Below are 17,152 nucleotides of genomic sequence, written 5' to 3'. Positions count from 1 at the left end.
TTCACTTCTCAATGGATCTGGGGCTAGTTCTGTGCTTCTGTGTGGGAGAACAACTTAGTGACATCCAGTTAAAAGGGAGGAAGGCATGATCTATCAAATTTGAGTTCATGTATTACTGCTTAATTTTCCTCTATTAAAACCAAGAGAGTTTAGGGTGCAATCCTATTGATCTCAGTGGGACTTAGAGCTCACCCACATTTCTGCTTCTCCTGTGCCTAGAAAGCACGTGCCCGAGTCAGAGTGGCATGAGTCAGAGTGGTTTTCTGTTTACTCCATTGCTTTCTCCTGGAAAACACACTCTTTACCACTGAATTAGAGCAAGCATCAATCTGAGGAAAACTTGATTGGTGTTGCTCCAATTCAGTGGTAAGGAGTGGGTTTCTCCAGGGGAAATTGGTGAGACAAGAGGAAGTGTGGAGGAGCCCTTACTCCTAAATAAGTAGAGGGTTAATTAACAACAACAGCAACAAAAGTTTGGTCTGTGGACATCAATGACAGATCTCCCATTCAGTAGTATGGGGGTTTCCCCAGTTAATTATTTCTGATGCAAATAATAGTCATAATCAGATAGCTGTGTTGGTACATGAGAGGGCAGCGGGAAACAAGGGATCTTTATTGTATCTTTATTTTGTGAGAATGTTAAGGGTGGCAGGAGAGGATATATTGTTAATTAATATCCTTCCTAACTTGTGCTAGCAAGTTCCTTTACTTAGCAGAGTTACATTCCCCTTTTTACATGCACAGCAGATAGCTGGTTGCAGGCTCTATTGAGCCTCTCACTATTATACAACCCAGTCTGTCTCAGATTGAATTGTACATTCCTGGTAAATTCCCTTGAATCCCTCTTAAAAGAATAAAGATGCCACAATCTTATTCAGAGTCAATAAAAGAAGTTTACTCACATCAGTTCACAGCTGGATTCCTGAAGGCAGACTTAGTTACAAATATGTGCATGTGGATCTAGCCCATATGGGGGAATAATCCCAGTGCTTCTGCTAGCTGAGAGCTAGCAGAGCAGTCCTAGCTAAAAGCTGGTCAAACAAAGAAGGAAGTCAAAAAGGAGGGGAGTGTGTTGCGTGACTTGTCCTTTTGTTACCTGGACAGGTTAGGTCACACCCACCTTCTATCACATGCAAAAGGAAGGATGCTCCAGCCAGGTGGAACAGGAAGTTTCCACTGGCTGGACTAAACATTCCCTTGCATGTCTTCTCTAGCATTACAAGGAAAGTTGTACTTGACTGCTTCTCATGGATCATATCCCACACATTACAGGGATGGGGAAACATTTCCAACATACAGTGCAAGCAGTGCATGTAGCAGGAGCAACTATGGTAAATTTTACATTTGTTCAGTAGGATGGTTTGTGCACACACCCTTCCATCCAGACAAGCAAGATGTAGTCATCACAGTTCAAGTACACATTTCAGCTAGGCCAGAAGAAGAAGAAGAAGAAGAAGAAGAAGAAGAAGAAGAAGGGGGGGATGAAGAAAGGTCAGAGGGGTGTGGCCCTGAAGAGAGTTCAGCAGGTCAGATAAAGAGGCCTAGAAGTCTATAATTTGCCCCTACCCCACCCTTGGGGGGGTGATGTTCCACACCTGAAAAGATGCTGTTAGAGGGCATGGAAGAAGCCATGGCTTTATTATTACAGAATAATGAGCTTGGTTTTGCAGCCGGTGAAAAAGATGGCACCAAAAGCAAAACGGAACAAAGAAGCAATTACTATTTATTTGAGAAAGCTTTTATGTCCCCTAAGAGAAGGTGTGTGTGTGTGTGGGGGGGCTTTATTGGTCTCTGTACAGCTCATGGCAATCTGTGATCTCATGAGCATCCTGAACATTCCACCCCCAGCTCTGGCACCACATACAGTGGTACTTTGGGTTACAGACACTTCAGGTGACAGACACTTCAGGTTACAGACTCCGCTAACCCAGAAATAGTACCTCGGGTTAAGAACTTTACTTCAGGCTGAGAACAGAAATTGCACGGCGGTGGTGCGGCGGCACCGGAATGCCCCATTACCTAAAGTGGTACCTCAGGTTAAGAACAGTTTCAGGTTAAGAATGGACCTCCAGAACAAATTATGTTCTTAACCCGAGGTACCACTGTATTCCTTTTGGGGGAATTGTTTTCTTTTTAAAAATGAAGCCTAATGAAGTGTTTTGCAGAACTCTAAAACTCTGATTTACAATTTTGAGTTGCTCCTAATAAACTTATAGTGTGTTGTGTTTTTATTCCATTATATCCCATTTAAGTTTACATGTGCACATAACTTTTTATCTGTTTGTTAGTGTGACTCCTGTACAGAATTTAAATGATAGGGCTTTTTATCTCCTTTGTTTTAACACTGGACAGTCATACCTTGAGTTGCATACACTCCATGTTGCGTACGTTCAACTTACGGACCTCTGCGACCTGGAAGTCCTCCCCGGAGCGCGCATGATGCGCGGGTGTGCAGAAGCGTTCTGCGCACTTTGTCCATGCACAGAGGTGCAAAAACACCCAATCCTCCAGGTTTTTTGTTTTTTTAGGGGGGGGGTTCATGTTAAGCATGCCCGTGTTACATAGCACGATCCAGAACGGATCGCGTGCGTAACACGGGGTACCACTGTATTGTACTACCCCCCCCATGCAACTCACATTTCTCTCTGAACTAGTAACTGCAATATGAATGAAATAGAATGATAAACACCTTATTTCCCCCAGGAATCCAACAATTTGGGGGGGGGGCAAAGACCCTTTTATAAAACTAGCATTTTCCGCCTTTTCATATCTTTGCGATGGTTTATGACAACAGCAGACAAAACCATTTTAAAATGAGGAGGCAGAGTACATCTCAGTGATGTGACCCTTTAAAGTGCTTAGATTGTCCTGACTCAACTAAAGCTATACAGATCTACAAATGAATCAGGAAGAGGTGGAAGGCTGAGCTTCCAAAAATGTCCTCACGTTTCGGAAAGCTTTCCCTACATAAAAAACCCCAACACCTCCTTGCAAATAGAAACCCAGAACAGCAGGCAAAGAACCGAATCTTTGTCTCTAATGTGGTAGATTTCTATTTTCATGGGATTTTAACACAAGGGAGTGTGTTCCAAACAATACTGTATTCAGTTTGCAGAGTCTAAAGTGACATTGTTTGCTCTGTCACTTCTGCATGGTAGAACCTCATTACCCTGTATGATCAGTAAGCTAAGCCTTACGAGTCTGGGTTAAATCCCATGGAAGTCACCGAGACAAGTTATCGACAAATAATTCAAACTATTGTGGCCTAGTTGTTTGAGTGTCCAACCAGGACCTGCGAGACCAGGGTTCAGATCCCCACTTGGCCAAGAAGCTCACTGGGTTACCTTGGGCCCCTCACTGCCTCTCAGCCTAACATTCCTCACAGGGTTGTGGTGGGGATGAAATGAGGAGGGGGGAAACTATGTATGCAGCCTCGAACTCCTTGGAGAAAAGGATGGGATATGGATGCTGTAAAAAAAGGTAGGAATATACGTTGATTTCCATGTGAGTTAACTGTAGGTTCCATTGATATACAGTCCTTATAATATAGCTGAGTAGTTTTAAGGAGATCAGGGTCCTTTTCTTACCCTGATAGCAGGGTTCAGACGTTAAAAGAGCACACAGGTGAACAGGTTGGTGATGCTTTTAGAATCTCGTTGGAGTTGGTGGCTACCAATCTCTTTTAGCCAAAGGAACCTAAATAATTTCTCCAAAGCTACTCCAGGCTGTCGAGGATGGGGTTAGTCCTCTTAAAGTCCATCGCAACAGCGAGCTCAGCACAGTTGCTCCAGAGAATCGTTTCGCTATTGACATTCTCTTCATATTGTGACTTGGGGGTCACGGTGCCATTGTTCGTAGCCAAGGGGAATTGGATCACCTTTCCTCTTCACTTCCACCTGGGAGCAAAGAATCGTTATTGCTGCGGGTTTGTTTGTTTTGCAAATGGGAGGAGGAGAGGGAAATGCCCGTTCCCTTTCGAAAGACCTGTTTTCATGCGGACTAGAAACCTGCGCAAACCTTCCTGAGCGCGAGCAACTAGCCCACCTCATTCCCTGCCCGGATATCCCTGCGCTCGCGAGTTCTATTTCGGATCAAGCAGTGGGCGGATGGCAGCAGCGGCGCTCGTGTTTACTCGTCTCCAGATCCAGAGAGCATCCTGCTTGGCCCACCAGATTCTGATTCAGGTCCTCCTCCTCCGCCTCCTCCTACTCATCGCCCATCCCTGGCTGCCAAGTCTTGCCAAAAGCTGCGGTGGGGTGGGAGGGTAGGGATGTGACCGCCCTTTTTCGCGCTCGCCTGGCCATCCCTGCAGCTGGCAGGGACCTCCCCGCTCCTGCAAGGACATCCGAGGCAATGTTGACGAGGCTCAGCTCGGCTCGCTCCTCAATAACTGTCAGCGTGGGTCGCCTGGCAAGGAGTCAGCCAAACACAGCAGCCTCCTCGCGAGGCGCGGGCGGCGCCGGGAGGTGCTGCTGTTGCTGCCGCTGCTGTTGCCGTCGCCTAGTCAAGCTGGGGAGAAACTAGACCCCCCCATCCCGCTCCTCCACTGCCCCCCTCCATTTCTTCTGGAGCACCTTGACCCTCAAGGATGGAGAGGCACCGTCTAAGCTCCTAGTGGCTCCAGCTGCCCGGGAACAAGCCAGGGATCTCTTGGCCGTCAGGGGAGGGAGGGAGTGGGGAGACCCACCGGGCGCTTCTCAGATGGTGAGGGACCCTACGCAGCCTCGGTGATCCAGGTCCGGAGGAAGCGTCCCACGTCGGGGATCGGAGCTTTCCTCCTGCCCAACGCCTGATGTGCTTTTTGCAGGCGCTTCTTTTCCTCCTCCTCGGACGTGTCCCCACCAGCCGAGGGGCATGGCTGGCTGACGCGACCCTCCCGTGGACCAGCACCTTGCTTGACCAGCTTAGACAATTGGGGGGGAAGTGGGGGAGGGGAAGGGGGTAAGAAGGAGGGCTGTGGAGCACCTCGGACCACCACCTGTCAGACCCTCCTCGGATCCGGAGTCCCTCTGGGATCGAGGGGAAGCTCGCTTTGCACTTGGGGGGGGGGTCGTGGGGGTTGCCTTATGGGAGACGTGGAGGAAAAGCGGGATATGCCTTGCAGCGCGCAGAACTGGGAATAAGGAACAGCCAACAGAGAAGAAAAGAAGAGAATATCCGTGGTTTGCTCTCCCTCACCTCAGATACCTCCTCCTCCCCTTTTGCCTGAACATCTCCTGCAACCTCTTCCTCCTCCTCCTCCTCTGGGTCTGCTGCACTTTCTCCCCTCGCTTGGCTGCGCTGCTCGGATCATGTCCGCTAAGCTTCTGGTGGGCTTCTTCCTCCTGTCCGTTTTCCAAGCCTGGTAAGTTTCATCTGGCGCGCTTCTCCTAGTCTGCTTCTCTCTCTCTCTCTCTCTCTCTCTCTCTCTCTCTCTCTCTCTCTCTCTTTCCCTCCCCCTTTCTTGGAATGTCCGTGTCCGAAAAAAAGAACCATCTCTCCAGCTGCCCAAAATAACGTTATGATGACAACAATTTGGGGGTGGGCGGGGGTCGTCTCCTCCACAGCCGTGATTTTCTCCCCAGCTGGGAAGAGGCGCCGTGAAATAGACCAGCTGCGAGCAACTCGTAGTCACACACTGTCACTTTGTAAGCCCAGATGCTGCTCCTTCCATACAAGCATCCTCTCCCCCCTTTCCAGGGCTCCAGAAATCGCTGGTGGTCCTCCTCTGGAGTCTCTCTCAGTCCCAAGCCCCTTCGCTCACCCCTACCCATGAAGAAGAAGAAGAAGAAGAAGAAGAAGAAGAAGAAGAAGAAGAAGAAGAAGAAGAAGAAGAAGAAGAAGAAGAAGAAGTTTGCTCTGCACTTTGTAAGGGAATCTAAAGCGAACCTTCCTTGCAAAGCCAGGCTTCTGATAGCCCAAAACAGACTCTGTCTGCGGGGGACGAGATTCCCCAAGTGGTTTGTGTGTTAAGTGTTACCCTCTTATTTTAAAAAAGGATCCACTTGCGAGCGATTTGGGTGGCGCCGCGGTGAGATCCAAGGTTTGACGTTCACTCACCCGGGTCAAGATTTGGGGGCGAATGACGGCTGATCTTTAAACATGCGAGTCGAGGACCAAGACAGGAGGAAATTGATCAAGGCAATTAGCCTGATTAGTCCGCTTTTGTTTCTCCGCAGCTGATCTGGGGAATGTCTTGCGAGGCTCATTTCGTTAGACGGATCAAAGCGATTGCCTAAATATCTTGTCCGGGATTATCCAGAGAGATGGTTTCCTTTGATAATCATATTATACCGGGTTACGATAATGCCTCGGTAATAATCATGTCACAATCCGTTCTGGAAAATGCCTGCATGGTCATTCAGAGAGCGATCTGCTTGCCCTGCTCTGGGTGGTTTTATTGGGATCTCTTTTGCCACTTCTTTGCCATCCCTCTCCTCGCAGAAATAATTCTGCTAAACTTCAGCTAACGGGCAGGATGTCAATCAAAGTTAACTCCTTTGCAGTTGAACCACGTTATTGGGGAAACCCACAATACACCTTCTGCTTTCCCTTACCAGTACAGCATGAATCTATGGTTTCATCATTCCTGTGGTATCCACACACCTATAACGTTGGAGATATTCTGTTCCCCCTCTAAACTGTCCCCGAATATACATGGTCAGGGATGCTTGCAACCTCTCGATACAAAATGAAGTGAAAAGCCTTTTTATTCATCTAGAAAGGCATCTGATCGCGGAATAACTGGACAACACTTAAAAAAAATAATAATATAGTGTTTACAGATACTGCAAATGGTAAGCTCCAGCTTCCCCCTTCACGACCATCCAGGAGGGGATGCCTCCTCCAAGAGAACAAGGTCCAAAGATGGAGGCCTCTTGATCCATTACAGGAAGAAGGACCAAGTCTCTTGAGGCACCTTAAGGGGGGAGGGGGACCTGGGGACCTTCAGCTGGTGTTGCATTGCAGTTCCCATCATCCCTGACCATTGGCCATTGTGCCTGGGGCCAAGGAAACTTTAGAGTCCCAAAGGATCTGGAGGGCCAGAGAGTCCCTACCCACTCGAAGACTAATGAGGAAGTGATTATGGTTGGCTCTAGTCAATGAAAGGTTATGGTGCTATTTGTTGTCTTGAAGGTGCCACAAGACTCAGTTGCTCATCCAGTCTCTCTCTCTCTCTCTCTCTCTCTCTCTCTCTCTCTCTCTCTCTCTCACACACACACACACACACACACAATGCAGATTTATTTATTTCACATCATTGACTAAAATTGCTTTAATCTGGTGACAACTGTACACATTTTATTCTGTCATTTTGCCCTTTCTATCCCTTCCCATCCTCTAATATGCAGTGATAAAATCACCCTGGTCTTATTGAATTGCTTTAGGGTTGTGGAAAATGCTGATGATGTTCCCTTTTAGGGGGAAAATTAGAGGGTGGTGCATCTGAAAAAGCTTCAGTCAAAGATCAGTGTCTGTAGTAGTTACTTAGTCCCAGATCCTTCCACAGTGTGTACAATGTCTCCTGGGATGCTTACAATGTTGACTGGCTCTCAGAGCTTCCTAGCTTTGATTTAGGAACCTCCGAAGCTGCTTTATACTGAGTCAGATCGTTGGCCCCATCTTGACTCACTATTGCCCACACTGATGGGCAGTGACTCTTGGGGGTTTCAGGTAGGGACTTCCCTGTCCTACTTGACAATAGGAATTTCTACATGCACCATTGCCTACTGAGTTAGGGCTCTCCCCTTCTTAGCAAGACCCAAGAGCCACTGGGGAGATGGAAACCCTATTGTGTCCTGCAGCAGACGTGCTAGCTCAATGAGTGAATATTGCTCCACTTTAATTCAATATTACTGCACAGAAAGGAAACAACCCATCTGCAATGGTCGTACTATGCAAGCGACCATGGTGGCATGGTGGATGTTGCCTGATCAGCCCCATACAAATGGTTCTGTGCATTCCATACAGTTGCCAAAGGGAATGCTTTTATATATCATCCTCAAGGAACACATGAAGCTCTCTTGAGACAGAATGTTGGTCCATCTTATCGCAGGACTATCTATTTCAACTGGTTGCGGCTCTTCTGGAGCCTTGGGCAGAGATGGGCATTGCACTCATCTGTTTAATTTGGGGATGGGGAACCCATGACCTTCATATGTTGCTGGACTCCAATTTCCATCACCTCTGACCTTTGGCCATGCTGGCTGCAGCTAATAGGACTTGAAGTCCAGGAGCCTCTGAATGGCTACAGTGTCCCCCATCCCTACTAAACTGAAGCACCCAGGGACTGAACCATTTGCATGCAAAGTGTGTCTTCTCTGCCATTCTGTACTCTCTTTTTTTAAGCAATAAACTCCCTGACATAAGGAACTTGCCACCTAAATTAACTTGATCATAGTTGTGTATTGCTTCAGGCTCAACTAAATTGGACACATGCTTTTTGTTTTTCTTTCATTTTCCTTCAAAGCAGCAGCCTTGTGGGACTGTGACTGGGGAACTTTGTCCTGAGGGAAGAGGTGTTCAGTCATACTCCCATCCCATTTGCCCATCAAGAGGAACTCATACAGACACCATAGTGATACATTTGACATGGCTGGGCAAATAGCAGCTTCAGAAGAGTGACTCAGATCAGCAGGTGGGAAAGGGTTAAACACCCCACCTCACAGCACCACTTTCTTAATCAGATTGGAAACCCCATGCAACTGGCTTAATTAAAGAAAACACACACATAAAATTCTGATTAAGGATATCATCCCAAGTCAGCTGTGGTATAGCACTTACCTTCGACTAACTTTGTAAAGAAGAGGCTGAGACAGTTGCTAAGAATAATGATAGAGAACTACAACACACCCCACCCCACTTGATTTGATACTTTAGCTCAGAAGTGGAAGCACACAAACAATTCAGCATTCTTCCCCTCCATTCTCTGTTCCATCTCCTCACTCCACCCTTAGTTGGATCCTGCAAAATCTCTCTGGGTCTAAATTCTACCAGATCACACACCCAGCACAACTGATGTAAGCTTGGATTTTTAATAAATAAATAAAAACCCCAGGCCCCAACTCATTCATAACGTAAGTGCCCTGCTAAATCCAGTCAAACATCCTGCTTCCTGGAAGCCCATATGAAGACAACTCTCCCCAGCAACTAAAATGCAGAGATTTATTGCCTTTGAACATAGAGGTTCCATTGCTAATTTGACATCCTCATGAGTTTGTCTACCTCCTAAGTCAGCAGACATCATCATTTTTTGTTTTTGTTTTTGTAGAAGTGAATTCTACAAATTCATTGTTCATTGCATGGAAAAGACTCTCTTTGGTCTGTTCTCAACAGTGACTTTGGCCAGTCAACGGTATAGGTCAGTGGTTCTTAAACTTTTCTTCCCATGGACCACTTACTGAGGGGCTCGGTGGATTTTTCTGCCAGGTGTAGCTATTATACTGTGGTGTGCAAAATATCAGAATAATTATAATTGCATTTTATTGCTTCTTTTATTCCTTAGAATTCCACTGTATTTCTGTTTGAATGCTATAGACATACAAGAAATAAAAGAAGCAACAAAATAAGTATGCAATGTGCCATCTTCCATCTTCAACGGCAAATCCATAGACACCTGAATGAAGCTCATGGGTTCCTGGTGCCACTCCATCTCCTTGATCCCATTTTGTCTGTCATTTCCAGCTGTGATACTCTTTGTGAGATAGGATGGCCAGAACTGTACACAATATTCCAAGCATGGCCACGCCATTCATGCATACCAAGACACTATGGTACCAGCCTGTTTCTTTTATACTCCTTTCTCAATAATTGACCGATTTTCTTGCCTAAGCATGGCTCACTTCCCACTTCCATTGGAAAGTTTTACTCAGACAAGACCCATTGAAATTAATAGACTTAGTTTAGTCATGATCATTCATTTTAGTGAGTCTACTCTGAGTGAAATTTAGTTGCATACCACACATTGAATCTCATTTGCCATTTTGTTGTTCACTCACCCAGCCTGGAGTGGAATTTTAGAATTATTCCCAGTCTGCCTGGGGGTTCAATATATTGAGTAATTTTGTATAATCCACAAACTCGTCACCTCTCACTGCTTTCATCTGACGCCAGATCATTTATGAATACAGCGGTGCCTCGGTTTAAGAACAGCCCTGTTTACGAACTATTCGGTTTACGAACTCCGCAAAACCGGCAGTAGTGTCCCGGTTTGCAAACTTTACCTCGGTCTAAGAATGGAAGCCGAACGGTGAAAGGGCACCGGCGGTGGGAGGCCTCTTTAGGGAAAGCGCACCTCGGTTTAAGAATGGTTTCGGTTCTGGAACAGATTAAGTTTGTAAACCGAGGTGCCACTGTACATTAAACAAAACTGGCTGCTCCTCCATACGGATTGGGGGGGGGTGTTTCTATTGCTTACAATCAAAGTTATCCATTTACTTATACAATCCACCTCTTGTTCCTTATTTAGCTATTTACAATCCATAACATGATCCATTCACTCGCCCTGTTACTCAAGGATGTATGGTGAAGAACTTTGTCAATAGTTACAAAGACAGCACCCTACCCAGCATTTTGGCTCAGCTCTAGTCCTAGGTACAAAGAGCATATTGCTAGTAAGATAAATTAAGGACTTTGGGGAAGCTATAGAAGAAACACCATTCTCAGTGCAGGGCCATCGTGCAGTCTGCATAACAAATGCTTTGAGGTTTAAAATCAAACACCTGTCCTTACATTTCCCATTGGGCAATTTCTTTCAAGCCGTTCAATTTGCTATGAAAATAATGCCAATACAATCAGACGCTTCTTCTTTTTACAGGGGGGAAAAAAGTTACAAAATGAAATCTCCCCTCTCACCAATAACATATATGCATGCTGAGTTAATTCATATTCCAGTCTCACCCACCCACATATAATCTGGTTACTGTACATAGCCATTTTAAAAACTCGAAATGTTTGACATGAATGCAGATATAGCTAAGCTTCACTTTCTCCCCCTGTTCAAAGTATTATTTGGCAGTGAACATGTTCATTGTTTGTTTGTGATCAGTTCCTCAGGGGCACTGGTAGGAACATAAAAGATTTGAGGCTTGGTCCCGTAGAAACCAATTTTCATATGAAGACGTATATGTATAGATGCAGATTTTTACAATTTAAATGCCACAGGACAACCATTTCCTCATCCAAACGGCTGCAAATAAATTCTTTGATTAATTTGCACCCCACAACAAATCACCCCAGATCAGTTCTTCTTTCATTCGTTTACCCTCTATTAATTTTTTCCATCAGCTCCTACTCCAAATCAAGTTAATTCCTCTTCAACAACTTCTCTCGTTGCTCTTTAAATTCACCATGCCATAGTTGTGACGCCCCACAGCACCCCCTAGGATCGGTGCCCAGTGTGATGGAACCAGTTACTGCCCTAAATCCACTTCTAGGAGTAGAATGGGACTCAGGTTGAGTTGTGCTTTCACTGTGGAGAAACCTGCCTGAAAGGAAGCAGGAATCCAGCAGTTGATATGTACTCAAGGTACGACTCAACCCAGAACTACTCTGCATGCAATGGAGTTGCACTGGCTGCAGCTGAATACAGATGGAATTTGCCTTGTAGTCTTTAATAACTCACCTCCGAAAGAAAATAATTCATTTAATGTACCTTGACAAATCATGAGTGTCATCACCAGAGAGGGAGGGAGGGAGGGAGGGAGGGAGAGAAAGTACAATAAGGCTTAGAAATAAGTCCCATGAGCAATGAAACACAGCTTCCTTCCACATTTTTGGTTTTTATATATATATAAAAAAATAGTTCAAATATCCCAGACGTATTAAACTGTAATTTAACTTAGGCTGTACTCATATCCAATTGCTTGCTGGTGCATCATATAAATGAAAGGATGCTGCAGCAAACTCCCTGACGTAATGAGCAGGTTAACAAATATGGAAATCTACCATAACCCAACACCCCAGGAGAGTTACAAAGAGAGAGAGAGGGAGATGTGAACAAACTGGAAGGAAAGGAAATGAGCAAGATCAAAATTTTGTAACATTGTGCATGTAAAGAAAGAGGAGAGCTAGGAAATCCTGCTTTGTCCCACAACTGCCTTGAGAAATCTCCCAAATTATCTGGTAATCGCTGCAACCAACTTCCTCCTCTTAACTCCTACAGCCCCCAGACAGGTGAGAGTTCTTTTTTTAAAATAAATTTTATTGGTTTTCACATTCAAACAACAAAAACAAACAAACAAACACACAAAATAAAACTGCGAAGTTCAACAATCTAATATATATCTTATTTCCCTTTGCTCTGCCGAGCTGTGACTTCCCTCCTTCCCATCCACAGGTTTTCTTGTTCAATCTACTCTCACAGTCTCTTCAATTTTCTCAAGTCCATGTCGTAGGTATTATTTTAGTCCTGCTAGTGTTTTCAAACTTCTACAGTTATTATTTATATATTCAATAAATTCACTCCAATCTCTTTGGAACTTTGCTTCATCCTGGTTCTGGATCCCGCAGGTCAGTTTTGCAAGTTCCACATAGTCCATCATCTTTGCCTGCCACTCCTCAATCATTGGTATATCCTGTAATTTCCATTTTTGGGCTAGTAATGTTCTCGCCGCAGTTGTTGCATACATAAATAACCTCTGGTCTATTTTTGCAATCTCTTCTCCCATTATGCCAAGTAAAAAGGCTTCTGGTTTTTTGAGGAAGGTATACTTAAACATCTTTTTCAACTCATTATAGATCAGCTCCCAAAACAATTTTGTTTTCTTGCATGTCCACCACATATGATAAAAATCTCCATCTTGGCCAACTAAACTGGTGTTAGATACCATCTGTGCATCATTTTCATAACATTTTCTTTCAGAGTCACACATGCTGTAAATTTCAAACTTTCATTCCACAGACAGGAGGGAGTTCTGGGACTTTCAAGCAAACACCTAAACAGGGACTTAGAGATGACATCCAGTTTACTTGACCCACCACAGGTTTATCCACCAAGATCCCTCTCAGTTTACACCGTGAACAGAGTAAGCTTCCAGCACCCAGATCTGGCTTTGCTTCCTGTGGGCCTCCTTGTCTTCTACCCTACCAGACCTAACAGCCACCAGCCATCACTGGCTGCCCCATCATACAAAGTGACATGGACATAGAGGAGAGAAACCACACATGCAAAGCATGGCTTTCTATCCCCTCACTGTGAGGTTACAGGGAACCAGGCAGAGGGCCTTCTCAGTGGTGGCACCCACTCTATGGAATGGCCCTCCCATCAGATGTCAATGATATAAGTAACAATACAACCTTTAGAAGACATCTGAAAGCAACCCTGTATAGGGAAGTTTTCAATGTTTAATGTTTAATGATGCTTCTGTATATTCTGGAAGCTGCCCAGAGTGGCTGGAGCAACTCAGTCAGATGGGTGGGGTACCATTATTATTATTAGTAGTAGTAGTAGTAGTAGTAGTACTACTACTACTACTACTATTGTGAGGGGTAAACGCTATACATTTAAGTTTATCCCTGGGAATACGTTCATCTATTTCTCCTTTAAAATGTATGATTTTAATATGCCTCAAATGGAAACGAGATTCACCATGCTTTCAGTAAAGGACACAAGAAGTTGTGTTATATGTACTGGGTAGTCAGAATATTTGTTCACCTAGTGCTGATTCTGACCCCCCCCCCAAAACACTGTCTGGAGTATTGGGGGCAGCGGCAGAGGGAAAACTACTGAATAATGTGGGATGTGGGGCTGCTGGAGCAGCAGGGAGAATCTCTCCAGTTCAGATGTGGATCCTAATATGAGTTAACTGAATGAGGTTCATGGTGGGGAAGTTCATACCCTATGCCCCATTCCATGTTGCCCAGGAGGACCCCCACCCAACAATTCAGAGCTGCAAGAAGACGTGGGTGACTGGAAACATTCTTTCCATGAAGCTCCTTCAGTTAACTTATCTTAGGATCCAAGGCAATGTGTCCAGGAAACTTTTTATCTTATTTTCAAACATGCTACATTAAATACCTGAACTCCGAAATGCTGAGAATATATAATGGCTTTTTAACAGGGTGACATGATCAGGAAATATTTAAAATAACTAATCCTCCCTCCTTCACTTTCTTCCTGGGCAAGAGATGAAGAAGCATGTGTTAAAAAGAAGCCAGATTTGAAGTTCTGCAGGGTGTTCTGCCACCACCTCAGGCTGCTAACGCAAGTTGAAAACTACACAAAACAGCTCATCACACTGATATAGAGGAATAGTGGGATTTGTCCCTAGATTCATGAACAAGTGAGAAGTAATGATAGAAGACTATTCAATTATTTTCCATTAGAGTGTCCTACTTAGACTTTCATCTGTGGCAGTTAGCACATCCTTTGATTTCCCCCCTCCCCTTCTTTTAATAGGAAAAACAAATAACTCTGAATGCTCCCCCATGAAATGACTGAATTATGGAGGAGATAGAGGCATTTCACTGCCCTTCCTCATGTGACACTGTCCTATGGTTTATGTTTTGAATTGCAGCTCAAGAAAGGTTGACGAGGATGACTTTGAAGATTTCACGACAAACCAAAAATGGGTAATGTCTCCAAAAACGCATGACACTGACGTGACACTGTTGTTAAACAAGTTGCTGAGAGAATATGATAAAAAGCTGCGGCCAGACATTGGAAGTGAGTGCTTTCTTTCCCTTTAATTTTCTGTAATGGATATATCCTATTGCAGGTGGCTGTGTCCGTATTTTATTTTTGTTTTAGTAACCAATGTACATGATCAGAGGCGTACATAGAGACCAATGTGTTTTGGTTCAGGCTGTCTACAACCTGTAGTAGAAATTGGATTGTATATGAGACACGGGGCAAACAGTTAATAGTACGAAAATAAAATGGTAATGCTATACAGTAATTATATATGGTAGTGCATCACTGAACTCAGTGAGACTAACCTTTGAGTAGACATGCATAATAAGATGGTGCTGTTTGCAACATAATAAAAATATACGCATTTTATAAAATGGGTGCATTTAGACTTTTTAATAGTACACTTTGGCTTCCCTATCTCAAAAAATGTTGGAAAGCTGGGGAAGATACAGAAAAGGTCAACTGAAATGATCACAAGGCTAGACCATCTTCCTTTGCGTCAAAAGTTAAAATGTCTAAGTGCTTTATAGTTTGGAAAACAAGATGACTGATACCGGTACTATGGAGATCTATAAAACTATGGAGTGAGAAGAGAGTGAATAGCTGAGACATTTTAATCCCTCTGTCATAATACTGTAACTTGGGTACTTAAGGAAGTTGATAGGTAGTAGTTGATGGACAAGACAGATTGTATAGTTAATTAACTTCTGCAAATCACTATAACCGATGTGATAACATGCATAAATTTAGATGGATCTTAAAAGGGATTAGGATTAATTCATAGGAGAAACATCTATAGCTGTATATATGAATGTAGGTATAACCTTGGCACCTAAGAACAGAGGGTGGTATCCATTGGATGCCCATGACGCTCAGCATAAATTAATAATGCAGAATCTTCTTCAGTAAAAGAATAAAAGCTTTACTGGGTTAAAGTAAACTTGTTTGCAAATAACAGCATAGTGAACAGAATATTAAACTAGCTTCAGAGCATACACAGGGTTTCCATTGAGCACAGGCTCCACCACACACTGAGACTGAGACACAGAGACACACAGAGACACTGAGTGAGACACCGAGTCTGCCTGCAAGCAGATACAATACTTATACAGAGAATGAGTCGTCCTCAAGACGAGTCACAGTGATTTAGCATCCTAAATGATTCTGCAGCTTTTCAGCATTTCACAACATTTCTAGACTCCTTTACTGCTTCCTTTACTGCTTCTGCTCTCAACTACCTTTGTCACATGACAGTCCACCGCACTGACAGAAGGCATATGTTAGTGGAACTGAGCGGATGGGATACTTGGGAAATTCCTGCTCCAACTGCAGCCCTCTGCCACCCCTGAAACTCTGTCAGGAAGAATCCCCAATCCTCCAGAGTAGATTTTCAGTGGACTGGGGTGCAGGGTAGAACACGAAAAATAGTCTTCCTCCTTGTTTGGCTGAGGGATGCCTTTCATCAGCAGAGGGTACCATCTGAAAACTTAAGATGTTCAGAGACAGTGTATCTGCGAAAGCAGGCTGCAGGGGGGGGGGAGAGATTCGTCATCATCACATTAATTTATGAATCTCCTTTTATATTTGTCTCAAGATGATTTACTAACATATCATAAAACCAGCTAAAAATAGTTTTAGAAACAGTACAACCTCCTCCCCCAAGATGTTTTTTTTTTTTAAAAAAAAAAAATGAACACCAAAGCCTGAGACCTTTTCATTCAGATAGAAAAGGTAGATGAACCAAAAAAATTCAAAGCCGGATAGTGGACACCTGTCTTATCTTGACAGGGATGCTGTTCCACACAAAAGGGGTAGTCATACTGAAAACCCTGCTCTGAAATATTGCAGAGTGGGCTTCTCATATTTTGGGGACTTTCAGGAGAAACTCATCTGCAGAACACAGTGACCTACAGGGTGATTTTTCAAGGATACACGAGAAGCAGTGGAGTAGGCCCTCTTCACTGCAACTTCTTGGAAGTTAAAAGCACATTTGTCAACAATTAAGAGCTGGGCCCCCAACCCATATCAGAAATGCATTCCAAACTGGAGTCTTCCAGCTGCATTTTCTTTCCAACAGAAAAGTGGCCAGGTTAAGAATCCTCCCCCCTTTAAAGTATTATTCATATAATGTATTGAAAGGCGAATTCCCGCTACCTGATTTTGGTTAGTTTCTCCCTCCCAGTGCAACCTCATAAGACATAGTCTTTGGTAGCTTCCTTTCAATCCTCTGGAGAAAGTTCCCCCCCCTCTCTCTCTCTCTGTGTGTGTGTGTGTGTGTGTGTACGAATGTACAGGGGGTCAGTGTCGGCGTGCTGTCAACAGCTCCCAGCTGGTTGCCCGGGGATGTATAAAGACAAGGAAAAGTTTCTTACAGTCCTTTTTTTATTTCAAACTTTACACAGAAAGGCTATAGAACCCAGCCTCTTGGATAATAGCATTGTCCCGAGTGAATCTCCATCCCCCGTCTCTCCCACTTCCTCATTTGTTGTCCTCATAATCTGCTCTGTGGGTGGTGCCGCTAAGCGCCCTCTGTCTTCAAGC

The 17,152-nt window shown here is 44.3% G+C and overlaps 1 protein-coding gene across 3 annotated transcripts in view; it reads left to right on the top strand.

Annotated features, from left to right (window-relative positions):
- The first annotated feature begins 4,254 nt into the window (after nucleotides 1-4,254).
- GABRG3 (gamma-aminobutyric acid type A receptor subunit gamma3) overlaps nucleotides 4,255-17,152 on the top strand; it is a 282,385-nt gene continuing 269,487 nt past the window's right edge. For all 3 annotated transcript variants that reach the window (XM_033147527.1, XM_033147526.1, XM_033147524.1), the window contains exons 1-2: nucleotides 4,255-5,344; nucleotides 14,496-14,644. In XM_033147527.1, coding sequence (XP_033003418.1) covers nucleotides 5,292-5,344; nucleotides 14,496-14,644 — 202 coding nt within the window. In that variant the 5' untranslated portion in view covers nucleotides 4,255-5,291. The remainder of the gene's footprint in view (nucleotides 5,345-14,495; nucleotides 14,645-17,152) is intronic.

The sequence above is a fragment of the Lacerta agilis genome, chromosome 4, assembly GCF_009819535.1.
Source record: "Lacerta agilis isolate rLacAgi1 chromosome 4, rLacAgi1.pri, whole genome shotgun sequence".
Lineage (NCBI taxonomy): Eukaryota > Metazoa > Chordata > Lepidosauria > Squamata > Lacertidae > Lacerta > Lacerta agilis.
Note: the sequence above shows the minus strand (reverse complement) of the source record. Positions and strands in the feature narration are given on the sequence as shown.